Here is a 27,863-nt window from a genome sequence, read left to right on the forward strand (position 1 = left end):
CACTGTTGGTGCAGACGGTGAGATTAGTGAGTGTACTGTGATTATCACTGTCGGTACAGACGGTGAGATTAGTGAGTGTACTGTGATTATCACTGTCGGTACAGACGGTGAGATTCGTGAGTGTACTGTGATTATCACTGTCGGTACAGACGGTGAGATTAGTGAGTGTACTGTGATTATCACTGTCGGTACAGACGGTGAGATTAGTGAGTGTACTGTGATTATCACTGTCGGTACAGACGGTGAGATTAGTGAGTGTACTGTGATTATCACTGTCGGTACAGACGGTGAGATTAGTGAGTGTACTGTGATTATCACTGTCGGTGCAGACGGTGAGATTAGTGAGTGTACTGTGATTATCACTGTCGGTACAGACGGTGAGATTAGTGAGTGTACTGTGATTATCACTGTCGGTACAGACGGTGAGATTAGTGAGTGTACTGTGATTATCACTGTCGGTGTAGACGGTGAGATTAGTGAGTGTACTGTGATTATCACTGTCGGTACAGACGGTGAGATTAGTGAGTGTACTGTGATTATCACTGTCGGTGTAGACGGTGAGATTAGTGAGTGTGCTGTGATTATCACTGTCGGTACAGACGGTGAGATTAGTGAGTGTACTGTGATTATCACTGTCGGTACAGACGGTGAGATTAGTGAGTGTACTGTGATTATCACTGTCGGTACAGACGGTGAGATTAGTGAGTGTACTGTGATTATCACTGTCGGTACAGACGGTGAGATTAGTGAGTGTACTGTGATTATCACTGTCGGTACAGACGGTGAGATTAGTGAGTGTACTGTGATTATCACTGTCGGTACAGACGGTGAGATTAGTGAGTGTACTGTGATTATCACTGTCGGTACAGACGGTGAGATTAGTGAGTGTACTGTGATTATCACTGTCGGTACAGACGGTGAGATTAGTGAGTGTACTGTGATTATCACTGTCGGTACAGACGGTGAGATTAGTGAGTGTACTGTGATTATCACTGTCGGTACAGACGGTGAGATTAGTGAGTGTACTGTGATTATCACTGTCGGTACAGACGGTGAGATTAGTGAGTGTACTGTGATTATCACTGTCGGTGTAGACGGTGAGATTAGTGAGTGTGCTGTGATTATCACTGTCGGTACAGACGGTGAGATTAGTGAGTGCGCTGTGATTATCACTGTCGGTACAGACGGTGAGATTAGTGAGTGTACTGTGATTATCACTGTCGGTACAGACGGTGAGATTAGTGAGTGTACTGTGATTATCACTGTCGGTACAGACGGTGAGATTAGTGAGTGTACTGTGATTATCACTGTCGGTACAGACGGTGAGATTAGTGAGTGTACTGTGATTATCACTGTCGGTACAGACGGTGAGATTAGTGAGTGTCATGTGATTATCACTGTCGGTGTAGACGGTGAGATTAGTGAGTGGACTGTGATTATCACTGTCGGTACAGACGGTGAGATTAGTGAGTGTACTGTGATTATCACTGTCGGTGTCGACGGTGAGATTATTGAGTGTGCTGTGATTATCACTGTCGGTACAGACGGTGAGATTAGTGAGTGTACTGTGATTATCACTGTCGGTACAAACGGTGAGATTAGTGAGTGTACTGTGATTGTCACTGTCGGTGCAGACGGTGAGATTAGTGAGTGTACTGTGATTGTCACTGTCGGTACAGACGGTGAGATTAGTGAGTGTGCTGTGATTATCACTGTCGGTACAGACGGTGAGATTAGTGAGTGTGCTGTGATTATCACTGTCGGTACAGACGGTGAGATTAGTGAGTGTACTGTGATTATCACTGTCGGTACAGACGGTGAGATTAGTGAGTGTACTGTGATTATCACTGTCGGTACAGACGGTGAGATTAGTGAGTGCGCTGTGATTATCACTGTCGGTACAGACGGTGAGATTAGTGAGTGCGCTGTGATTATCACTGTCGGTACAGACGGTGAGATTAGTGAGTGCTGTGATTATCACTGTCGGTACAGACGGTGAGATTAGTGAGTGTACTGTGATTATCACTGTCGGTACAGACGGTGAGATTAGTGAGTGTACTGTGATTATCACTGTCGGTACAGACGGTGAGATTAGTGAGTGTACTGTGATTATCACTGTCGGTACAGACGGTGAGATTAGTGAGTGTACTGTGATTATCACTGTCGGTGTAGACGGTGAGATTAGTGAGTGTACTGTGATTATCACTGTCGGTGTAGACGGTGAGATTAGTGAGTGTGCTGTGATTATCACTGTCGGTACAGACGGTGAGATTAGTGAGTGTACTGTGATTATCACTGTCGGTACAGACGGTGAGATTAGTGAGTGTACTGTGATTATCACTGTCGGTACAGACGGTGAGATTAGTGAGTGTACTGTGATTATCACTGTCGGTACAGACGGTGAGATTAGTGAGTGTACTGTGATTATCACTGTCGGTACAGACGGTGAGATTAGTGAGTGTACTGTGATTATCACTGTCGGTACAGACGGTGAGATTAGTGAGTGTACTGTGATTATCACTGTCGGTACAGACGGTGAGATTAGTGAGTGTACTGTGATTATCACTGTCGGTACAGACGGTGAGATTAGTGAGTGTACTGTGATTATCACTGTCGGTACAGACGGTGAGATTAGTGAGTGTACTGTGATTATCACTGTCGGTACAGACGGTGAGATTAGTGAGTGTACTGTGATTATCACTGTCGGTACAGACGGTGAGATTAGTGAGTGTACTGTGATTATCACTGTCGGTGTAGACGGTGAGATTAGTGAGTGTGCTGTGATTATCACTGTCGGTACAGACGGTGAGATTAGTGAGTGTACTGTGATTATCACTGTCGGTACAGACGGTGAGATTAGTGAGTGTACTGTGATTATCACTGTCGGTGTCGACGGTGAAATTAGTGAGTGTGCTGTGATTATCACTGTCGGTACAGACGGTGAGATTAGTGAGTGTGCTGTGATTATCACTGTCGGTACAGACGGTGAGATTCGTGAGTGTACTGTGATTATCACTGTCGGTTCAGACGGTGAGATTAGTGAGTGTACTGTGATTATCACTGTCGGTACAGACGGTGAGATTCGTGAGTGTACTGTGATTATCACTGTCGGTACAGACGGTGAGATTAGTGAGTGTACTGTGATTATCACTGTCGGTGCAGACGGTGAGATTAGTGAGTGTACTGTGATTATCACTGTCGGTACAGACGGTGAGATTAGTGAGTGTACTGTGATTATCACTGTCGGGACAGACGGTGAGATTAGTGAGTGTACTGTGATTATCACTGTCGGTACAGACGGTGAGATTAGTGAGTGTACTGTGATTATCACTGTCGGTACAGACGGTGAGATTCGTGAGTGTACTGTGATTATCATTGTCGGTGTAGACGGTGAGATTAGTGAGTGTACTGTGATTATCACTGTCGGTACAGACGGTGAGATTAGTGAGTGTACTGTGATTATCACTGTCGGTACAGACGGTGAGATTAGTGAGTGTACTGTGATTATCATTGTCGGTGTAGACAGTGAGATTCGTGAGTGTACTGTGATTATCACTGTCGGTACAGACGGTGAGATTAGTGAGTGTACTGTGATTATCACTGTCGGTACAGACGGTGAGATTAGTGAGTGTACTGTGATTATCACTGTCGGTGTAGACGGTGAGATTAGTGAGTGTACTGTGATTATCACTGTCGGTGTAGACGGTGAGATTAGTGAGTGTACTGTGATTATCACTGTCGGTACAGACGGTGATATTAGTGAGTGTACTGTGATTATCACTGTCGGTACAGACGGTGATATTAGTGAGTGTACTGTGATTATCACTGTCGGTACAGACGGTGAGATTAGTGAGTGTACTGTGATTATCACTGTCGGTACAGACGGTGAGATTCGTGAGTGTACTGTGATTATCACTGTCGGTGTCTACGGTGAGATTAGTGAGTGTACTGTGATTATCACTGTCGGTACAGACGGTGAGATTAGTGAGTGTACTGTGATTATCACTGTCGGTACAGACGGTGAGATTAGTGAGTGTACTGTGATTATCACTGTCGGTACAGACGGTGAGATTAGTGAGTGTACTGTGATTATCACTGTCGGTGCAGACGGTGAGATTAGTGAGTGTACTGTGATTGTCACTGTCGGTACAGACGGTGAGATTAGTGAGTGTACTGTGATTATCACTGTCGGTGCAGACGGTGAGATTAGTGAGTGTACTGTGATTATCACTGTCGGTACAGACGGTGAGATTCGTGAGTGTACTGTGATTATCACTGTCGGTACAGACGGTGAGATTAGTGAGTGTACTGTGATTATCACTGTCGGTACAGACGGTGAGATTAGTGAGTGTACTGTGATTATCACTGTCGGTACAGACGGTGAGATTAGTGAGTGTACTGTGATTATCACTGTCGGTACAGACGGTGAGATTAGTGAGTGTACTGTGATTATCACTGTCGGTGCAGACGGTGAGATTAGTGAGTGTACTGTGATTATCACTGTCGGTACAGACGGTGAGATTAGTGAGTGTACTGTGATTATCACTGTCGGTACAGACGGTGAGATTAGTGAGTGTACTGTGATTATCACTGTCGGTGTAGACGGTGAGATTAGTGAGTGTACTGTGATTATCACTGTCGGTACAGACGGTGAGATTAGTGAGTGTACTGTGATTATCACTGTCGGTGTAGACGGTGAGATTAGTGAGTGTGCTGTGATTATCACTGTCGGTACAGACGGTGAGATTAGTGAGTGTACTGTGATTATCACTGTCGGTACAGACGGTGAGATTAGTGAGTGTACTGTGATTATCACTGTCGGTACAGACGGTGAGATTAGTGAGTGTACTGTGATTATCACTGTCGGTACAGACGGTGAGATTAGTGAGTGTACTGTGATTATCACTGTCGGTACAGACGGTGAGATTAGTGAGTGTACTGTGATTATCACTGTCGGTACAGACGGTGAGATTAGTGAGTGTACTGTGATTATCACTGTCGGTACAGACGGTGAGATTAGTGAGTGTACTGTGATTATCACTGTCGGTACAGACGGTGAGATTAGTGAGTGTACTGTGATTATCACTGTCGGTACAGACGGTGAGATTAGTGAGTGTACTGTGATTATCACTGTCGGTACAGACGGTGAGATTAGTGAGTGTACTGTGATTATCACTGTCGGTACAGACGGTGAGATTAGTGAGTGCACTGTGATTATCACTGTCGGTACAGACGGTGAGATTAGTGAGTGTACTGTGATTATCACTGTCGGTACAGACGGTGAGATTAGTGAGTGTACTGTGATTATCACTGTCGGTACAGACGGTGAGATTAGTGAGTGTACTGTGATTATCACTGTCGGTACAGACGGTGAGATTAGTGAGTGTCATGTGATTATCACTGTCGGTGTAGACGGTGAGATTAGTGAGTGGACTGTGATTATCACTGTCGGTACAGACGGTGAGATTAGTGAGTGTACTGTGATTATCACTGTCGGTGTCGACGGTGAGATTATTGAGTGTGCTGTGATTATCACTGTCGGTACAGACGGTGAGATTAGTGAGTGTACTGTGATTATCACTGTCGGTACAAACGGTGAGATTAGTGAGTGTACTGTGATTGTCACTGTCGGTGCAGACGGTGAGATTAGTGAGTGTACTGTGATTGTCACTGTCGGTACAGACGGTGAGATTAGTGAGTGTGCTGTGATTATCACTGTCGGTACAGACGGTGAGATTAGTGAGTGTGCTGTGATTATCACTGTCGGTACAGACGGTGAGATTAGTGAGTGTACTGTGATTATCACTGTCGGTACAGACGGTGAGATTAGTGAGTGTACTGTGATTATCACTGTCGGTACAGACGGTGAGATTAGTGAGTGCGCTGTGATTATCACTGTCGGTACAGACGGTGAGATTAGTGAGTGCGCTGTGATTATCACTGTCGGTACAGACGGTGAGATTAGTGAGTGTGCTGTGATTATCACTGTCGGTACAGACGGTGAGATTAGTGAGTGTACTGTGATTATCACTGTCGGTACAGATGGTGAGATTAGTGAGTGTACTGTGATTATCACTGTCGGTACAGACGGTGAGATTAGTGAGTGTACTGTGATTATCACTGTCGGTACAGACGGTGAGATTAGTGAGTGTACTGTGATTATCACTGTCGGTGTCGACGGTGAGATTAGTGAGTGTACTGTGATTATCACTGTCGGTACAGACGGTGAGATTAGTGAGTGTACTGTGATTGTCACTGTCGGTGCAGACGGTGAGATTAGTGAGTGTACTGTGATTGTCACTGTCGGTACAGACGGTGAGATTAGTGAGTGTACTGTGATTATCACTGTCGGTACAGACGGTGAGATTAGTGAGTGTACTGTGATTATCACTGTCGGTACAGACGGTGAGATTAGTGAGTGTACTGTGATTATCACTGTCGGTACAGACGGTGAGATTAGTGAGTGTACTGTGATTATCACTGTCGGTACAGACGGTGAGATTAGTGAGTGTACTGTGATTATCACTGTCGGTACAGACGGTGAGATTAGTGAGTGTACTGTGATTATCACTGTCGGTGCAGACGGTGAGATTCGTGAGTGTACTGTGATTATCACTGTCGGTGCAGACGGTGAGATTAGTGAGTGTACTGTGATTATCACTGTCGGTACAGACGGTGAGATTAGTGAGTGTACTGTGATTATCACTGTCGGTACAGACGGTGAGATTCGTGAGTGTACTGTGATTATCACTGTCGGTGCAGACGGTGAGATTAGTGAGTGTACTGTGATTATCACTGTCGGTACAGACGGTGAGATTCGTGAGTGTACTGTGATTATCACTGTCGGTACAGACGGTGAGATTAGTGAGTGTACTGTGATTATCACTGTCGGTACAGACGGTGAGATTAGTGAGTGTACTGTGATTATCACTGTCGGTGTCGACGGTGAGATGAGTGAGTGTACTGTGATTATCACTGTCGGTACAAACGGTGAGATTAGTGAGTGTACTGTGATTATCACTGTCGGTACAGACGGTGAGATTAGTGAGTGTACTGTGATTATCACTGTCGGTACAGACGGTGAGTTTAGTGAGTGTACTGTGATTATCACTGTCGGTACAGACGGTGAGATTAGTGAGTGTACTGTGATTATCACTGTCGGTACAGACGGTGAGATTAGTGAGTGTACTGTGATTATCACTGTCGGTACAGACGGTGAGATTAGTGAGTGTGCTGTGATTATCACTGTCGGTGTAGACGGTGAGATTAGTGAGTGTGCTGTGATTATCACTGTCGGTACAGACGGTGAGATTAGTGAGTGTACTGTGATTATCACTGTCGGTACAGACGGTGAGATTAGTGAGTGTACTGTGATTATCACTGTCGGTACAGACGGTGAGATTAGTGAGTGTACTGTGATTATCACTGTCGGTACAGACGGTGAGATTAGTGAGTGTACTGTGATTATCACTGTCGGTACAGACGGTGAGATTAGTGAGTGTACTGTGATTATCACTGTCGGTACAGACGGTGAGATTAGTGAGTGTACTGTGATTATCACTGTCGGTACAGACGGTGAGATTAGTGAGTGTACTGTGATTATCACTGTCGGTACAGACGGTGAGATTAGTGAGTGTGCTGTGATTATCACTGTCGGTACAGACGGTGAGATTAGTGAGTGTACTGTGATTATCACTGTCGGTACAGACGGTGAGATTAGTGAGTGTACTGTGATTATCACTGTCGGTACAAACGGTGAGATTAGTGAGCGTACTGTGATTATCACTGTCGGTACAGACGGTGAGATTAGTGAGCGTACTGTGATTATCACTGTCGGTGGAGACGGTGAGATTAGTGAGTGTCATGTGATTATCACTGTCGGTGTAGACGGTGAGATTAGTGAGTGTACTGTGATTATCACTGTCGGTACAGACGGTGAGATTAGTGAGTGTACTGTGATTATCACTGTCGGTGTCGATGGTGAAATTAGTGAGTGTGCTGTGATTATCACTGTCGGTACAGACGGTGAGATTCGTGAGTGTCCTGTGATTATCACTGTCGGTACAGACGGTGAGATTAGTGAGTGTACTGTGATTATCACTGTCGGTGTCGACGGTGAAATTAGTGAGTGTGCTGTGATTATCACTGTCGGTACAGACGGTGAGATTCGTGAGTGTCCTGTGATTATCACTGTCGGTTCAGACGGTGAGATTAGTGAGTGTACTGTGATTATCACTGTCGGTACAGACGGTGAGATTCGTGAGTGTACTGTGATTATCACTGTCGGTACAGACGGTGAGATTAGTGAGTGTACTGTGATTATCACTGTCGGTACAGACGGTGAGATTAGTGAGTGGACTGTGATTATCACTGTCGGTGCAGACGGTGAGATTAGTGAGTGTGCTGTGATTATCACTGTCGGTACAGACGGTGAGATTAGTGAGTGTCCTGTGATTATCACTGTCGGTGTCGACGGTGAGATTAGTGAGTGTGCTGTGATTATCACTGTCGGTACAGACGGTGAGATTAGTGAGTGTACTGTGATTATCACTGTCGGTGTAGACGGTGAGATTAGTGAGTGTACTGTGATTATCACTGTCGGTACAGACGGTGAGATTAGTGAGTGTACTGTGATTATCACTGTCGGTACAGACGGTGAGATTCGTGAGTGTACTGTGATTATCACTGTCGGTACAGACGGTGAGATTAGTGAGTGTACTGTGATTATCACTGTCGGTACAGACGGTGAGATTAGTGAGTGTACTGTGATTATCACTGTCGGTACAGACGGTGAGATTAGTGAGTGTACTGTGATTATCACTGTCGGTACAGACGGTGAGATTAGTGAGTGTACTGTGATTATCACTGTCGGTACAGACGGTGAGATTAGTGAGTGTACTGTGATTATCACTGTCGGTACAGACGGTGAGATTAGTGAGTGTACTGTGATTATCACTGTCGGTGCAGACGGTGAGATTAGTGAGTGTACTGTGATTATCACTGTCGGTACAGACGGTGAGATTAGTGAGTGTACTGTGATTATCACTGTCGGTACAGACGGTGAGATTAGTGAGTGTACTGTGATTATCACTGTCGGTACAAACGGTGAGATTAGTGAGCGTACTGTGATTATCACTGTCGGTACAGACGGTGAGATTAGTGAGCGTACTGTGATTATCACTGTCGGTGGAGACGGTGAGATTAGTGAGTGTCATGTGATTATCACTGTCGGTGTAGACGGTGAGATTAGTGAGTGTACTGTGATTATCACTGTCGGTACAGACGGTGAGATTAGTGAGTGTACTGTGATTATCACTGTCGGTGTCGATGGTGAAATTAGTGAGTGTGCTGTGATTATCACTGTCGGTACAGACGGTGAGATTCGTGAGTGTCCTGTGATTATCACTGTCGGTACAGACGGTGAGATTAGTGAGTGTACTGTGATTATCACTGTCGGTGTCGACGGTGAAATTAGTGAGTGTGCTGTGATTATCACTGTCGGTACAGACGGTGAGATTCGTGAGTGTCCTGTGATTATCACTGTCGGTTCAGACGGTGAGATTAGTGAGTGTACTGTGATTATCACTGTCGGTACAGACGGTGAGATTCGTGAGTGTACTGTGATTATCACTGTCGGTACAGACGGTGAGATTAGTGAGTGTACTGTGATTATCACTGTCGGTACAGACGGTGAGATTAGTGAGTGGACTGTGATTATCACTGTCGGTGCAGACGGTGAGATTAGTGAGTGTGCTGTGATTATCACTGTCGGTGCAGACGGTGAGATTAGTGAGTGTCCTGTGATTATCACTGTCGGTGTCGACGGTGAGATTAGTGAGTGTGCTGTGATTATCACTGTCGGTACAGACGGTGAGATTAGTGAGTGTACTGTGATTATCACTGTCGGTGTAGACGGTGAGATTAGTGAGTGTACTGTGATTATCACTGTCGGTACAGACGGTGAGATTAGTGAGTGTACTGTGATTATCACTGTCGGTACAGACGGTGAGATTCGTGAGTGTACTGTGATTATCACTGTCGGTACAGACGGTGAGATTAGTGAGTGTACTGTGATTATCACTGTCGGTACAGACGGTGAGATTAGTGAGTGTACTGTGATTATCACTGTCGGTACAGACGGTGAGATTAGTGAGTGTACTGTGATTATCACTGTCGGTACAGACGGTGAGATTAGTGAGTGTACTGTGATTATCACTGTCGGTACAGACGGTGAGATTAGTGAGTGTACTGTGATTATCACTGTCGGTGCAGACGGTGAGATTAGTGAGTGTACTGTGATTATCACTGTCGGTACAGACGGTGAGATTAGTGAGTGTACTGTGATTATCACTGTCGGTACAGACGGTGAGATTAGTGAGTGTACTGTGATTATCACTGTCGGTACAAACGGTGAGATTAGTGAGCGTACTGTGATTATCACTGTCGGTACAGACGGTGAGATTAGTGAGCGTACTGTGATTATCACTGTCGGTGGAGACGGTGAGATTAGTGAGTGTCATGTGATTATCACTGTCGGTGTAGACGGTGAGATTAGTGAGTGTACTGTGATTATCACTGTCGGTACAGACGGTGAGATTAGTGAGTGTACTGTGATTATCACTGTCGGTGTCGATGGTGAAATTAGTGAGTGTGCTGTGATTATCACTGTCGGTACAGACGGTGAGATTCGTGAGTGTCCTGTGATTATCACTGTCGGTACAGACGGTGAGATTAGTGAGTGTACTGTGATTATCACTGTCGGTGTCGACGGTGAAATTAGTGAGTGTGCTGTGATTATCACTGTCGGTACAGACGGTGAGATTCGTGAGTGTCCTGTGATTATCACTGTCGGTTCAGACGGTGAGATTAGTGAGTGTACTGTGATTATCACTGTCGGTACAGACGGTGAGATTCGTGAGTGTACTGTGATTATCACTGTCGGTACAGACGGTGAGATTAGTGAGTGTACTGTGATTATCACTGTCGGTACAGACGGTGAGATTAGTGAGTGGACTGTGATTATCACTGTCGGTGCAGACGGTGAGATTAGTGAGTGTGCTGTGATTATCACTGTCGGTACAGACGGTGAGATTAGTGAGTGTCCTGTGATTATCACTGTCGGTGTCGACGGTGAGATTAGTGAGTGTGCTGTGATTATCACTGTCGGTACAGACGGTGAGATTAGTGAGTGTACTGTGATTATCACTGTCGGTGTAGACGGTGAGATTAGTGAGTGTACTGTGATTATCACTGTCGGTACAGACGGTGAGATTAGTGAGTGTACTGTGATTATCACTGTCGGTACAGACGGTGAGATTAGTGAGTGTACTGTGATTATCACTGTCGGTACAGACGGTGAGATTAGTAAGTGTACTGTGATTATCACTGTCGGTACAGACGGTGAGATTAGTGAGTGTACTGTGATTATCACTGTCGGTACAGACGGTGAGATTAGTGAGTGTACTGTGATTATCACTGTCGGTGTAGACGGTGAGATTAGTGAGTGTACTGTGATTATCACTGTCGGTACAGACGGTGAGATTAGTGAGTGTACTGTGATTATCACTGTCGGTACAGACGGTGAGATTAGTGAGTGTACTGTGATTATCACTGTCGGTACAGACGGTGAGATTAGTGAGAGTGCTGTGATTATCACTGTCGGTACAGACGGTGAGATTAGTGAGTGTACTGTGATTATCACTGTCGGTACAGACGGTGAGATTAGTGAGTGTACTGTGATTATCACTGTCGGTACAGACGGTGAGATTAGTGAGTGTACTGTGATTATCACTGTCGGTGTAGACGGTGAGATTAGTGAGTGTACTGTGATTATCACTGTCGGTACAGACGGTGAGATTAGTGAGTGTACTGTGATTATCACTGTCGGTACAGACGGTGAGATTAGTGAGTGTACTGTGATTATCACTGTCGGTACAGACGGTGAGATTAGTGAGTGTACTGTGATTATCACTGTCGGTACAGACGGTGAGATTAGTGAGTGTACTGTGATTATCACTGTCGGTACAGACGGTGAGATTAGTGAGTGTACTGTGATTATCACTGTCGGTACAGACGGTGAGATTAGTGAGTGTACTGTGATTATCACTGTCGGTACAGACGGTGAGATTAGTGAGTGTACTGTGATTATCACTGTCGGTACAGACGGTGAGATTAGTGAGTGTACTGTGATTATCACTGTCGGTGTAGACGGTGAGATTAGTGAGTGTGCTGTGATTATCACTGTCGGTACAGACGGTGAGATTAGTGAGTGTACTGTGATTATCACTGTCGGTACAGACGGTGAGATTAGTGAGTGTACTGTGATTATCACTGTCGGTGTCGACGGTGAAATTAGTGAGTGTGCTGTGATTATCACTGTCGGTACAGACGGTGAGATTAGTGAGTGTGCTGTGATTATCACTGTCGGTACAGACGGTGAGATTCGTGAGTGTACTGTGATTATCACTGTCGGTACAGACGGTGAGATTAGTGAGTGTACTGTGATTATCACTGTCGGTGCAGACGGTGAGATTAGTGAGTGTACTGTGATTATCACTGTCGGTACAGACGGTGAGATTAGTGAGTGTACTGTGATTATCACTGTCGGGACAGACGGTGAGATTAGTGAGTGTACTGTGATTATCACTGTCGGTACAGACGGTGAGATTAGTGAGTGTACTGTGATTATCACTGTCGGTACAGACGGTGAGATTCGTGAGTGTACTGTGATTATCATTGTCGGTGTAGACGGTGAGATTAGTGAGTGTACTGTGATTATCACTGTCGGTACAGACGGTGAGATTAGTGAGTGTACTGTGATTATCACTGTCGGTACAGACGGTGAGATTAGTGAGTGTACTGTGATTATCATTGTCGGTGTAGACAGTGAGATCCGTGAGTGTACTGTGATTATCACTGTCGGTACAGACGGTGAGATTAGTGAGTGTACTGTGATTATCACTGTCGGTACAGACGGTGAGATTAGTGAGTGTACTGTGATTATCACTGTCGGTGTAGACGGTGAGATTAGTGAGTGTACTGTGATTATCACTGTCGGTGTAGACGGTGAGATTAGTGAGTGTACTGTGATTATCACTGTCGGTGCAGACGGTGAGATTAGTGAGTGTACTGTGATTATCACTGTCGGTGCAGACGGTGAGATTAGTGAGTGTACTGTGATTATCACTGTCGGTACAGACGGTGAGATTAGTGAGTGTACTGTGATTATCACTGTCGGTACAGACCGTGAGATTAGTGAGTGTACTGTGATTATCACTGTCGGTACAGACGGTGAGATTAGTGAGTGTACTGTGATTATCACTGTCGGTGTAGACGGTGAGATTAGTGAGTGTACTGTGATTATCACTGTCGGTGTAGACGGTGAGATTAGTGAGTGTACTGTGATTATCACTGTCGGTGTAGACGGTGAGATTAGTGAGTGTACTGTGATTATCACTGTCGGTGTAGACGGTGAGATTAGTGAGTGTACTGTGATTATCACTGTCGGTGCAGACGGTGAGATTAGTGAGTGTACTGTGATTATCACTGTCGGTACAGACGGTGAGATTAGTGAGTGTACTGTGATTATCACTGTCGGTACAGACGGTGAGATTAGTGAGTGTACTGTGATTATCACTGTCGGTACAGACGGTGAGATTAGTGAGTGTACTGTGATTATCACTGTCGGTGTAGACGGTGAGATTAGTGAGTGTACTGTGATTATCACTGTCGGTGTAGACGGTGAGATTAGTGAGTGTACTGTGATTATCACTGTCGGTGTAGACGGTGAGATTAGTGAGTGTACTGTGATTATCACTGTCGGTGTAGACGGTGAGATTAGTGAGTGTACTGTGATTATCACTGTCGGTACAGACGGTGAGATTAGTGAGTGTACTGTGATTATCACTGTCGGTACAGACGGTGAGATTAGTGAGTGTACTGTGATTATCACTGTCGGTACAGACGGTGAGATTAGTGAGTGTACTGTGATTATCACTGTCGGTGTAGACGGTGAGATTAGTGAGTGTACTGTGATTATCACTGTCGGTACAGACGGTGAGATTAGTGAGTGTACTGTGATTATCACTGTCGGTGTAGACGGTGAGATTAGTGAGTGTACTGTGATTATCACTGTCGGTGTAGACGGTGAGATTAGTGAGTGTACTGTGATTATCACTGTCGGTACAGACGGTGAGATTAGTGAGTGTACTGTGATTATCACTGTCGGTACAGACGGTGAGATTAGTGAGTGTACTGTGATTATCACTGTCGGTGTAGACGGTGAGATTAGTGAGTGTACTGTGATTATCACTGTCGGTGCAGACGGTGAGATTAGTGAGTGTACTGTGATTATCACTGTCGGTACAGACGGTGAGATTAGTGAGTGTACTGTGATTATCACTGTCGGTACAGACGGTGAGATTAGTGAGTGTACTGTGATTATCACTGTCGGTACAGACGGTGAGATTAGTGAGTGTACTGTGATTATCACTGTCGGTACAGACGGTGAGATTAGTGAGTGTACTGTGATTATCACTGTCGGTGTAGACGGTGAGATTAGTGAGTGTACTGTGATTATCACTGTCGGTGTAGACGGTGAGATTAGTGAGTGTACTGTGATTATCACTGTCGGTGTAGACGGTGAGATTAGTGAGTGTACTGTGATTATCACTGTCGGTGTAGACGGTGAGATTAGTGAGTGTACTGTGATTATCACTGTCGGTACAGACGGTGAGATTAGTGAGTGTACTGTGATTATCACTGTCGGTACAGACGGTGAGATTAGTGAGTGTACTGTGATTATCACTGTCGGTACAGACGGTGAGATTAGTGAGTGTACTGTGATTATCACTGTCGGTGTAGACGGTGAGATTAGTGAGTGTACTGTGATTATCACTGTCGGTACAGACGGTGAGATTAGTGAGTGTACTATGATTATCACTGTCGGTGTAGACGGTGAGATTAGTGAGTGCACTGTGATTATCACTGTCGGTGTAGACGGTGAGATTAGTGAGTGTACTGTGATTATCACTGTCGGTACAGACGGTGAGATTAGTGAGTGTACTGTGATTATCACTGTCGGTACAGACGGTGAGATTAGTGAGTGTACTGTGATTATCACTGTCGGTGTAGACGGTGAGATTAGTGAGTGTACTGTGATTATCACTGTCGGTGCAGACGGTGAGATTAGTGAGTGTACTGTGATTATCACTGTCGGTACAGACGGTGAGATTAGTGAGTGTACTGTGATTATCACTGTCGGTACAGACGGTGAGATTAGTGAGTGTACTGTGATTATCACTGTCGGTGTAGACGGTGAGATTAGTGAGTGTACTGTGATTATCACTGTCGGTACAGACGGTGAGATTAGTGAGTGTACTGTGATTATCACTGTCGGTACAGACGGTGAGATTAGTGAGTGTACTGTGATTATCACTGTCGGTGTAGACGGTGAGATTAGTGAGTGTACTGTGATTATCACTGTCGGTACAGACGGTGAGATTAGTGAGTGTACTGTGATTATCACTGTCGGTACAGACGGTGAGATTAGTGAGTGTCCTGTGATTATCACTGTCGGTACAGACGGTGAGATTAGTGAGTGTACTGTGATTATCACTGTCGGTACAGACGGTGAGATTAGTGAGTGTACTGTGATTATCACTGTCGGTACAGACGGTGAGATTAGTGAGTGTACTGTGATTATCACTGTCGGTACAGACGGTGAGATTAGTGAGTGTGCTGTGATTATCACTGTCGGTACAGACGGTGAGATTAGTGAGTGTACTGTGATTATCACTGTCGGTGTAGACGGTGAGATTAGTGAGTGTACTGTGATTATCACTGTCGGTACAGACGGTGAGATTAGTGAGTGTACTGTGATTATCACTGTCGGTACAGACGGTGAGATTAGTGAGTGTACTGTGATTATCACTGTCGGTACAGACGGTGAGATTAGTGAGTGTACTGTGATTATCACTGTCGGTACAGACGGTGAGATTAGTGAGTGTACTGTGATTATCACTGTCGGTACAGACGGTGAGATTAGTGAGTGTGCTGTGATTATCACTGTCGGTACAGACGGTGAGATTAGTGAGTGTACTGTGATTATCACTGTCGGTGTAGACGGTGAGATTAGTGAGTGTACTGTGATTATCACTGTCGGTACAGACGGTGAGATTAGTGAGTGTACTGTGATTATCACTGTCGGTACAGACGGTGAGATTAGTGAGTGTACTGTGATTATCACTGTCGGTACAGACGGTGAGATTAGTGAGTGTACTGTGATTATCACTGTCGGTACAGACGGTGAGATTAGTGAGTGTACTGTGATTATCACTGTCGGTGTAGACGGTGAGATTAGTGAGTGTACTGTGATTATCACTGTCGGTACAGACGGTGAGATTAGTGAGTGTACTGTGATTATCACTGTCGGTACAGACGGTGAGATTAGTGAGTGTACTGTGATTATCACTGTCGGTACAGACGGTGAGATTAGTGAGTGTACTGTGATTATCACTGTCGGTACAGACGGTGAGATTAGTGAGTGTCCTGTGATTATCACTGTCGGTGCAGACGGTGAGATTAGTGAGTGTACTGTGATTATCACTGTCGGTACAGACGGTGAGATTAGTGAGTGTACTGTGATTATCACTGTCGGTGTAGACGGTGAGATTAGTGAGTGTACTGTGATTATCACTGTCGGTACAGACGGTGAGATTAGTGAGTGTACTGTGATTATCACTGTCGGTACAGACGGTGAGATTAGTGAGTGTACTGTGATTATCACTGTCGGTACAGACGGTGAGATTAGTGAGTGTACTGTGATTATCACTGTCGGTACAGACGGTGAGATTAGTGAGTGTACTGTGATTATCACTGTCGGTACAGACGGTGAGATTAGTGAGTGTACTGTGATTATCACTGTCGGTACAGACGGTGAGATTAGTGAGTGTACTGTGATTATCACTGTCGGTGCAGACGGTGAGATTAGTGAGTGTACTGTGATTATCACTGTCGGTGTCGACGGTGAGATTAGTGAGTGTGCTGTGATTATCACTGTCGGTACAGACGGTGAGATTAGTGAGTGTACTGTGATTATCACTGTTGGTACAGACGGTGAGATTAGTGAGTGTACTGTGATTATCACTGTTGGTACAGACGGTGAGATTAGTGAGTGCACTGTGATTATCACTGTTGGTACAGACGGTGAGATTAGTGAGTGTACTGTGATTATCACTGTCGGTACAGACGGTGAGATTAGTGAGTGTACTGTGATTATCACTGTCGGTACAGACGGTGAGATTAGTGAGTGTACTGTGATTATCACTGTCGGTACAGACGGTGAGATTAGTGAGTGTACTGTGATTATCACTGTCGGTACAGACGGTGAGATTAGTGAGTGTGCTGTGATTATCACTGTCGGTACAGACGGTGAGATTAGTGAGTGTACTGTGATTATCACTGTCGGTACAGACGGTGAGATTAGTGAGTGTACTGTGATTATCACTGTCGGTACAGACGGTGAGATTAGTGAGTGTACTGTGATTATCACTGTCGGTGTAGACGGTGAGATTAGTGAGTGTACTGTGATTATCACTGTCGGTACAGACGGTGAGATTAGTGAGTGTACTGTGATTATCACTGTCGGTGTAGACGGTGAGATTAGTGAGTGTACTGTGATTATCACTGTCGGTACAGACGGTGAGATTAGTGAGTGTACTGTGATTATCACTGTCGGTACAGACGGTGAGATTAGTGAGTGTACTGTGATTATCACTGTCGGTGTAGACGGTGAGATTAGTGAGTGTACTGTGATTATCACTGTCGGTACAGACGGTGAGATTAGTGAGTGTACTGTGATTATCACTGTCGGTACAGACGGTGAGATTAGTGAGTGTCCTGTGATTATCACTGTCGGTACAGACGGTGAGATTAGTGAGTGTACTGTGATTATCACTGTCGGTACAGACGGTGAGATTAGTGAGTGTACTGTGATTATCACTGTCGGTACAGACGGTGAGATTAGTGAGTGTACTGTGATTATCACTGTCGGTACAGACGGTGAGATTAGTGAGTGTGCTGTGATTATCACTGTCGGTACAGACGGTGAGATTAGTGAGTGTACTGTGATTATCACTGTCGGTGTAGACGGTGAGATTAGTGAGTGTACTGTGATTATCACTGTCGGTACAGACGGTGAGATTAGTGAGTGTACTGTGATTATCACTGTCGGTACAGACGGTGAGATTAGTGAGTGTACTGTGATTATCACTGTCGGTACAGACGGTGAGATTAGTGAGTGTACTGTGATTATCACTGTCGGTACAGACGGTGAGATTAGTGAGTGTACTGTGATTATCACTGTCGGTACAGACGGTGAGATTAGTGAGTGTGCTGTGATTATCACTGTCGGTACAGACGGTGAGATTAGTGAGTGTACTGTGATTATCACTGTCGGTGTAGACGGTGAGATTAGTGAGTGTACTGTGATTATCACTGTCGGTACAGACGGTGAGATTAGTGAGTGTACTGTGATTATCACTGTCGGTACAGACGGTGAGATTAGTGAGTGTACTGTGATTATCACTGTCGGTACAGACGGTGAGATTAGTGAGTGTACTGTGATTATCACTGTCGGTACAGACGGTGAGATTAGTGAGTGTACTGTGATTATCACTGTCGGTGTAGACGGTGAGATTAGTGAGTGTACTGTGATTATCACTGTCGGTACAGACGGTGAGATTAGTGAGTGTACTGTGATTATCACTGTCGGTACAGACGGTGAGATTAGTGAGTGTACTGTGATTATCACTGTCGGTACAGACGGTGAGATTAGTGAGTGTACTGTGATTATCACTGTCGGTACAGACGGTGAGATTAGTGAGTGTCCTGTGATTATCACTGTCGGTGCAGACGGTGAGATTAGTGAGTGTACTGTGATTATCACTGTCGGTACAGACGGTGAGATTAGTGAGTGTACTGTGATTATCACTGTCGGTGTAGACGGTGAGATTAGTGAGTGTACTGTGATTATCACTGTCGGTACAGACGGTGAGATTAGTGAGTGTACTGTGATTATCACTGTCGGTACAGACGGTGAGATTAGTGAGTGTACTGTGATTATCACTGTCGGTACAGACGGTGAGATTAGTGAGTGTACTGTGATTATCACTGTCGGTACAGACGGTGAGATTAGTGAGTGTACTGTGATTATCACTGTCGGTACAGACGGTGAGATTAGTGAGTGTACTGTGATTATCACTGTCGGTACAGACGGTGAGATTAGTGAGTGTACTGTGATTATCACTGTCGGTGCAGACGGTGAGATTAGTGAGTGTACTGTGATTATCACTGTCGGTGTCGACGGTGAGATTAGTGAGTGTGCTGTGATTATCACTGTCGGTACAGACGGTGAGATTAGTGAGTGTACTGTGATTATCACTGTTGGTACAGACGGTGAGATTAGTGAGTGTACTGTGATTATCACTGTTGGTACAGACGGTGAGATTAGTGAGTGCACTGTGATTATCACTGTTGGTACAGACGGTGAGATTAGTGAGTGTACTGTGATTATCACTGTCGGTACAGACGGTGAGATTAGTGAGTGTACTGTGATTATCACTGTCGGTACAGACGGTGAGATTAGTGAGTGTACTGTGATTATCACTGTCGGTACAGACGGTGAGATTAGTGAGTGTACTGTGATTATCACTGTCGGTACAGACGGTGAGATTAGTGAGTGTGCTGTGATTATCACTGTCGGTACAGACGGTGAGATTAGTGAGTGTACTGTGATTATCACTGTCGGTACAGACGGTGAGATTAGTGAGTGTACTGTGATTATCACTGTCGGTACAGACGGTGAGATTAGTGAGTGTACTGTGATTATCACTGTCGGTGTAGACGGTGAGATTAGTGAGTGTACTGTGATTATCACTGTCGGTACAGACGGTGAGATTAGTGAGTGTACTGTGATTATCACTGTCGGTACAGACGGTGAGATTAGTGAGTGCACTGTGATTATCACTGTCGGTACAGACGGTGAGATTAGTGAGTGCACTGTACAGACGTTTGGGGGACAGCGTGATGCGGGAGCTGGGGGGTCGGGATGAGGCGGTGGTTTAGGGGACGCGTGAAGCGAGGGTCGGGGCGATGGGGGGATCGGGGGGACGGGGTGAGGCGGGGATCGGGGTGAGGCGGGGGACGGGGCGATGGGGGGGTCGGGGCGATGGGGGGGTCGGGGCGATGGGGGGATCGGGGCAAGGCGGGGGTCGGGGGACGGCGGGGGTCGGGGTGAGGCGGGGGACGGGGTGAGGCGGGGGTCGGGGTGAGGCGGGGGACGGGGTGAGGCGGGGGTCGGGGGACGGGGTGAGGCGGGGGTCGGGGGACGGGGTGAGGTGGGGGACGGGGTGAGGCGGGGGTCGGGGTGAGGCGGGGGACGGGGTGAGGCGGGGGTCGGGGTGAGGCGGGGGACGGGGTGAGGCGGGGGTCGGGGGACGGGGTGAGGCGGGGGTCGGGGTGAGGCGGGGGTCGGGGTGAGGCGGGGGACGGGGTGAGGCGGGGGTCGGGGTGAGGCGGGGGACGGGGTGAGGCGGGGGTCGGGGTGAGGTGGGGGACGGGGTGAGGCGGGGGTCGGGGTGAGGCGGGGGACGGGGTGAGGCGGGGGTCGGGGTGAGGCGGGGGACGGGGTGAGGCGGGGGTCGGGGGACGGGGTGAGGCGGGGGACGGGGTGAGGCGGGGGTCGGGGTGAGGCGCGTGTCGGGGTGAGGCGGGTGTCGGGGTGAGGCGGGGGTCGGGGTGAGGCGGGGGACGGGGTGAGCTGGGGGACGGGGGACGGGGTGAGGCGGGGGACGGGGTGAGGCGGGGGTCGGGGTGAGGCGGGTGTCGGGGTGAGGCGGGGGACGGGGTGAGGCGGGGGTCGGGGTGAGGCGGGGGTCGGGGTGAGGCGGGGGTCGGGGTGAGGCGGGTGTCGGGGTGAGGCGGGGGACGGGGTGAGGCGGGGGTCGGGGTGAGGCGGGTGTCGGGGTGAGTCGGGGGGACGGGGTGAGGCGGGGGGTCGGGGTGAGGCGGGGGTCGGGGGACGGGGTGAGGCGGGGGTCGGGGTGAGGCGGGGGACGGGGTGGGGCGGGGGACGGGGTGAGGCGGGGGACGGGGTGAGGCGGGTGTCGGGGTGAGGCGGGGGACGGGGTGAGGCGGGGGACGGGGGACGGGGTGAGGCGGGTGTCGGGGTGAGGCGGGGGACGGGGTGAGGCGGGGGTCGGGGTGAGGCGGGGGTCGGGGGACGGGGTGAGGCGGTCGTCGGGGTGAGGCGGGGGACGGGGTGAGGCGGGGGTCGGGGTGAGGCGGGGGACGGGGTGAGGCGGGGGACGGGGTGAGGCGGGGGTCGGGGTGAGGCGGGGGTCGGGGGACGGGGTGAGTCGGTGGTCGGGGTGAGGCGGGTGTCGGGGTGGGACGGGGTGAGACGGGGGACGCGTTGAGGCAGGGGTCGGGGGACGGGGTGAGGCGGGGGTCGGGGTGAGGCGGGGGTCGGGGTGAGGCGGGAGACGGGGTGAGGCGGGGGTCGGGGTGAGGCGGGGGTCGGGGTGAGGCGGGGGTCTGGGTGAGGCGGGGGTCGGGGTGAGGCGGGGGTCGGGGTGAGGCGGGTGTCGGGGTGAGGCGGGTGTCGGGGTGAGGCAGGTGTCGGGGTGAGGCGGGGGTCAGGGTGAGGCGGGGGTCGGGGGACGGGGTGAGGCGGGGGACGGGGTGAGTCGGGGGTCAGGGTGAGGCGGGGGTCGGGGTGAGGCGGGTGTCGGGGTGAGGCGGGTGTCGGGGTGAGGCGGGTGTCGGGGGACGGGGTGAGGCGGGGGTCGGGGTGAGGCGGGGGTCGGGGTGAGGCGGGGGTCGGGGTGAGGCGGGGGTCGGGGTGGGACGGGGTGAGACGGGGGACGCGGTGAGGCGGGGGTCGGGGGACGGGGTGAGGCGGGGGTCGGGGTGAGGCGGGGGTCGGGGGTCTGGGTGAGGCGGGGGTCGGGGGTCGGGGTGAGGCGGGGGTCGGGGTGAGGCGGGGGTCGGGGGACGGGGTGAGGCGGGGGTCGGGGTGAGGCGGGGGTCGGGGTGAGGCGGGGGTCGGGGTGAGGCGGCGGTCGGGGTGAGTCGGGGGACGGGGTGAGGCGGGGGTCGGGGTGAGACGGGGGTCGGGGTGAGGCGGGGGACGGGGTGAGGCGGGGGACGGGGTGAGGCGGGGGTCGGGGTGAGGCGGGGGTCGGGGTGAGGCGGGGGACGGGGTGAGGCGGGGGTCGGGATGAGGCGGGGGTCTGGGGACGGGGTGAGGCGGGGGTCGGGGTGAGGCGGTGGTCGGGGTGAGGCGGGGGTCTGGGGTGAGGCGGGGGTCGGGGTGAGGCGGGGGTCGGGGTGAGGCGGGGGTCGGGGTGAGGCGGGGGTCGGGGTGAGGCGGGGGACGGGGGACGGGGTGAGTCGTGGGACGGGGTGAGTCGTGGGACGGGGTGAGGCGGGTGTCGGGGTGAGGCGGGGGTCGTTGTGAGGCGGGGGTCGGGGTGAGGCGGGGGTCGGGGTGAGGCGGGGGACGGGGTGAGGCGGGGGTCGGGGTGAGGCAGGGGTCGGGGTGAGTCGGGGGACGGGGTGAGTCGGGGGACGGGGTGAGTCGGGGGACGGGGTGAGGCGGGGTCGGGGGTCGGGGTGAGGTGGTGGTCGGGGGACTGGGCGAGGCGGGGGTCGGGGGACGGGGCGAGGCGGGGGACGGGGCGAGGCGGGGGACGGGGCGAGGCGGGTGTCGGGGTGAGGCGGGGGTCGGGGTGAGGCGGGGGTCGGGGTGAGGCGGGGGTCGGGGACGGGGTGGGACGGGGGTCGGGGTGAGGCGGGGTGAGGCGGGGGTCGGGGTGAGGCGGGGGTCGGGGACGGGGTGAGGCGGAGGCGGGTGTCGGGGTGAGTCGGGGGCCGGGGTGGGACGGGGGTCGGGGTGAGGCGGGGGTCGGGGGTCGGGGTGAGGCGGGGGTCGGGGTGAGGCGGGGGTCGGGGTGAGGCGGTGTCGGGGTGAGGCGGGGGTCGGGGTGAGGCGGGGGTCGGGGTGAGGCGGGGGTCGGGGTGAGGCGGGGGTCGGGGTGAGGCGGGGGTCGGGGGACGGGGTGAGGCGGGGGACGGGGTGAGTCGGGGGTCGGGGTGAGGCGGGGGTCGGGGTGAGGCGGGAGACGGGGTGAGGCGGGGGTCGGGGTGAGTCGGGGGTCGGGGTGAGGCGGGGGAGGGGTGAGGCGGGGGTCGGGGTGAGGCGGGTGTCGGGGTGAGGCGGGTGTCAGGGTGAGGCGGGGGTCGGGGGACGGGGTGAGGCGGGGGACGGGGTGAGGCGGGGGACGGGGTGAGGCGGGGGTCGGGGTGAGGCGGGAGACGGGGTGAGGCGGGGGTCGGGGTGAGTCGGGGGTCGGGGTGAGGCGGGGGAGGGGTGAGGCGGGGGTCGGGGTGAGGCGGGTGTCGGGGTGAGGCGGGTGTCGGGGTGAGGCGGGTGTCGGGGGTCGGGGTGAGTCGGGGGACGGGGTGGGACGGGGTGAGATGGGGGACGCGGTGAGGCGGGGGTCGGGGGACGGGGTGAGGCGGGGGTCGGGGGACGGGGTGAGGCGGGGGTCGGGGTGAGGCGGGTGTCGGGGTGAGGCGGGTGTCGGGGGTCGGGGTGAGTCGGGGGACGGGGTGGGACGGGGTGAGATGGGGGACGCGGTGAGGCGGGGGTCGGGGGACGGGGTGAGGCGGGGGTCGGGGTGAGGCGGGGGTCGGGGGTCGGGGTGAGGCGGGGGTCGGGGTGAGGCGGGGGTCGGGGGACGGGGTGAGGCGGGGGTCGGGGTGAGGCGGGGGTCGGGGTGAGGCGGGGGTCGGGGGACGGGGTGAGGCGGGGGTCGGGGTGAGGCGGGGGTCGGGGTGAGGCGGCGGTCGGGGTGAGTCGGGGGACGGGGTGAGGCGGGGGTCGGGGGACGTGGTGAGACGGGGGTCGGGGTGAGGCGGGGGTCGGGGTGAGGCGGGGGTCGGGGTGAGACGGGGGACGGGGTGAGGCGGGGGACGGGGTGAGGCGGGGGTCGGGGTGAGGCGGGGGTCGGGATGAGGCGGGGGTCTGGGGACGGGGTGAGGCGGGGGACGGGGTGAGGCGGGGGTCGGGGTGAGGCGGGGGTCGGGGTGAGGCGGGGGTCGGGGGACGGGGTGAGTCGGTGGTCGGGGTGAGGCGGGTGTCGGGGTGGGACGGGGTGAGACGGGGGACGCGTTGAGGCAGGGGTCGGGGGACGGGGTGAGGCGGGGGTCGGGGTGAGGCGGGAGACGGGGTGAGTCGGGGGTCGGGGTGAGGCGGGGGTCGGGGTGAGGCGGGGGTCGGGGTGAGGCGGGGGTCGGGGTGAGGCGGGTGTCGGGGTGAGGCGGGTGTCGGGGTGAGGCGGGTGTCGGGGTGAGGCGGGTGTCGGGGTGAGGCGGGGGTCGGGGGACGGGGTGAGGCGGGGGACGGGGTGAGTCGGGGGTCGGGGTGAGGCGGGGGTCGGGGTGAGGCGGGGGTCGGGGTGAGGCGGGGGTCAGGGTGAGGCGGGGGTCGGGGGACGGGGTGAGGCGGGGGACGGGGTGAGTCGGGGGTCGGGGTGAGGCGGGGGTCGGGGTGAGGCGGGGGTCGGGGTGAGGCGGGTGTCGGGGTGAGGCGGGTGTCGGGGTGAGTCGGGGGACGGGGTGGGACGGGGTGAGACGGGGGACGCGGTGAGGCGGGGGTCGGGGGTCTGGGTGAGGCGGGGGTCGGGGGTCGGGGTGAGGCGGGGGTCGGGGTGAGGCGGGGGACGGGGTGAGGCGGGGGTCTGGGGACGGGGTGAGGCGGGGGTCGGGGTGAGGCGGGGGTCTGGGGTGAGGCGGGGGTCTGGGGTGAGGCGGGGGTCGGGGTGAGGCGGGGGTCGGGGTGAGGCGGGGGTCGGGGTGAGGCGGGGGTCGGGGTGAGGCGGGGGTCGGGGTGAGGCGAGGGTCGGGGTGAGGCGGGGGTTGGGGGACGGGGTGAGGCGGGGGTCGGGGTGAGGCAGGGGTCGGGGTGAGTCGGGGGACGGGGTGAGTCGGGGGACGGGGTGAGGCGGGGTCGGGGGTCGGGGTGAGGTGGTGGTCGGGGGACGGGGCGAGGCGGGGGTCGGGGGACGGGGCGAGGCGGGGGACGGGGCGAGGCGGGGGACGGGGCGAGGCGGGTGTCGGGGCGAGGCGGGGGTCGGGGTGAGGCGGGGGTCGGGGTGAGGCGGGGGTCGGGGACGGGGTGGGACGGGGGTCGGGGTGAGGCGGGGTCGGGGTGAGGCGGGGGTCGGGGTGAGGCGGGTGTCGGGGGACGGGGTGAGGCGGGGGTCGGGGTGAGTCGGGGGACGGGGTGGGACGGGGTGAGACGGGGGACGCGGTGAGGCGGGGGTCGGGGGACGGGGTGAGGCGGGGGTCGGGGTGAGGCGGGGGTCGGGGTGAGGCGGGGGACGGGGTGAGGCGGGGGTCGGGGTGAGGCGGGGGTCGGGGTGAGGCGGGGGTCTGGGGTGAGGCGGGGGTCTGGGGTGAGGCGGGTGTCGGGGTGAGACGGGGGACGGGGGACGCGGTGAGGCGGGGGTCGGGGGTCTGGGTGAGGCGGGGTCGGGGGACGGGGTGAGGCGGGGGACGGGGTGAGGCGGGGGTCGGGGTGAGGCGGGGGACGGGGTGAGGCGGGGGTCTGGGGACGGGGTGAGGCGGGGGTCGGGGTGAGGCGGGGGTCTGGGGTGAGGCGGGGGTCTGGGGTGAGGCGGGTGTCGGGGTGAGGCGGGGGTCGGGGTGAGGCGGGTGTCGGGATGAGGCGGGGGTCTGGGGACGGGGTGAGGCGGGGGTCGGGGTGAGGCGGGGGTCGGGGTGAGGCGGGTGTCGGGATGAGGCGGGGGTCTGGGGACGGGGTGAGGCGGGGGTCGGGGTGAGGCGGGGGTCGGGGTGAGGCGGGGGTCTGGGGTGAGGCGGGTGTCGGGGTGAGGCGGGTGTCGGGATGAGGCGGGGGTCTGGGGACGGGGTGAGGCGGGGGTCGGGGTGAGGCGGGGGTCGGGGTGAGGCGGGGGTCGGGGTGAGGCGGGGGTCGGGGTGAGGCGGGGGTCGGGGTGATGCGGGGGTCGGGGTGAGGCGGGGGACGGGGGACGGGGTGAGTCGTGGGACGGGGTGAGGCGGGTGTCGGGGTGAGGCGGGGGTCGTTGTGAGGCGGGGGTCGGGGTGAGGCGGGGGTTGGGGGTCGGGGTGAGGCAGGGGTCGGGGTGAGTCGGGGGACGGGGTGAGGCGGGGTCGGGGGTCGGGGTGAGGTGGTGGTCGGGGGACGGGGCGAGGCGGGGGGCGGGGGACGGGGTGAGGCGGGGGACGGGGTGAGGCGGGGGACGGGGTGAGGCGGGGGACGGGGTGAGGCGGGTGTCGGGGTGAGGCGGGGGTCGGGGGACGGGGTGGGACGGGGGTCGGGGTGAGGCGGGGTTCGGGGTGAGGCGGGTGTCGGGGTGAGGCGGGGGTCGGGGTGAGGCGGGGATCGGGGTGAGGCGGGGTGAGGCGGGGTGAGGCGGGGGTCGGGGTGGGTTGGGGTCGGGTGGGTTGGGGTCGGGGTGAGGCGGGGGTCGGGGTGAGGCGGGGGTCGGGGTGAGGCGGGGTCGGGGGGTCGGGGTGAGACGGGGGACGGGGTGAGACGGGGGACGGGGTGAGTCGGGGGTCGGGGTGAGGCGGGGGTCGGGGTGGGTCGGGGTCGGGGTGAGGCGGGGGTCGGGGTGAGGCGGGGGTCGGGGTGAGGCGGGGTCGGGGTGAGGCGGGGGTCGGGGTGAGGCGGGGTCGGGGGGTCGGGGTGAGACGGGGGTCGGGGGACGCGGTGAACTTTGTTGGGGGATGGGATGGGTCCATTGATGTCTCCCCTTGATGAAGATTTCTGTCTCTCTCCAGCCTGGTGCTTATGAAAGAGTCGAGTGGTTTCCGGAATGTTCCTTGGAGGTACCACATGCAGCGGAGCTGCGGGAATGGATGGTCATCGGACAGGTAGAGAAATGGAAATACATTAACAGCTGCTGGCTGAGCAGACTGATTGATGAGTTGGAGTTTAAAAGCCCCTCTGGGGATCTGACCATGATGTTTTCCCCCAACCACCAGCGGAAAATGGAGATCGAGGATGAGACGGAGTTCTGTGACGCGAAGCTGTTAAGCAAAGTGCTGCGATGTAAGGTTAGTATCGTGTACACGGAGTGGGTCTGATGTACGGTTAGTATCGTGTACACGGAGTGGGTCTGATGTACGGTTAGTATTGTGTACATGGAGTGGGTCTGATGTACGGTTAGTATCGTGTACACGGAGTGGGTCTGATGTACGGTTAGTATCGTGTACACGGAGTGGGTCTGATGTACGGTTAGTATCGTGTACACGGAGTGGGTCTGATGGACGGTTAGTATCGTGTACACGGAGTGGGTCTGATGTACGGTTAGTATCGTGTACACGGAGTGGGTCTGATGTACGGTTAGTATCGTGTACACGGAGTGGGTCTGATGTACAGTTAGTATCGTGTACACGGAGTGGGTCTGATGTACGGTTAGTATTGTGTACACGGAGTGGGTCTGATGTACGGTTAGTATCGTGTACACGGAGTGGGTCTGATGGACGGTTAGTATCGTGTACACGGAGTGGGTCTGATGTACGGTTAGTATCGTGTACACGGAGTGGGTCTGATGTACGGTTAGTATCGTGTACACGGAGTGGGTCTGATGTAAGGTTAGTATCGTGTACACGGAGTGGGTCTGATGTACGGTTAGTATCGTGTACACGGAGTGGGTCTGATGTAAGGTTAGTATCGTGTACACGGAGTGGGTCTGATGTACGGTTAGTATCGTGTACACGGAGTGGGTCTGATGTACGGTTAGTATCGT

At 53.8% G+C, this 27,863-nt stretch overlaps 1 protein-coding gene across 1 annotated transcript in view; it reads left to right on the forward strand.

Annotated features, from left to right (window-relative positions):
- LOC137318088 (cap-specific mRNA (nucleoside-2'-O-)-methyltransferase 1-like) overlaps window positions 1–27,198 on the forward strand; it is a 60,817-nt gene extending 33,619 nt beyond the window's left edge. Inside the window, exons 4-5 of the mRNA XM_067981057.1 lie at window positions 26,893–26,985; window positions 27,097–27,198. Of these exons, the coding sequence (XP_067837158.1) occupies window positions 26,893–26,985; window positions 27,097–27,198 (195 nt within the window). The remainder of the gene's footprint in view (window positions 1–26,892; window positions 26,986–27,096) is intronic.
- Window positions 27,199–27,863: the final 665 nt, after the last annotated feature.

This window comes from Heptranchias perlo, unplaced genomic scaffold, assembly GCF_035084215.1.
Source record: "Heptranchias perlo isolate sHepPer1 unplaced genomic scaffold, sHepPer1.hap1 HAP1_SCAFFOLD_647, whole genome shotgun sequence".
Classification (NCBI taxonomy): domain Eukaryota; kingdom Metazoa; phylum Chordata; class Chondrichthyes; order Hexanchiformes; family Hexanchidae; genus Heptranchias; species Heptranchias perlo.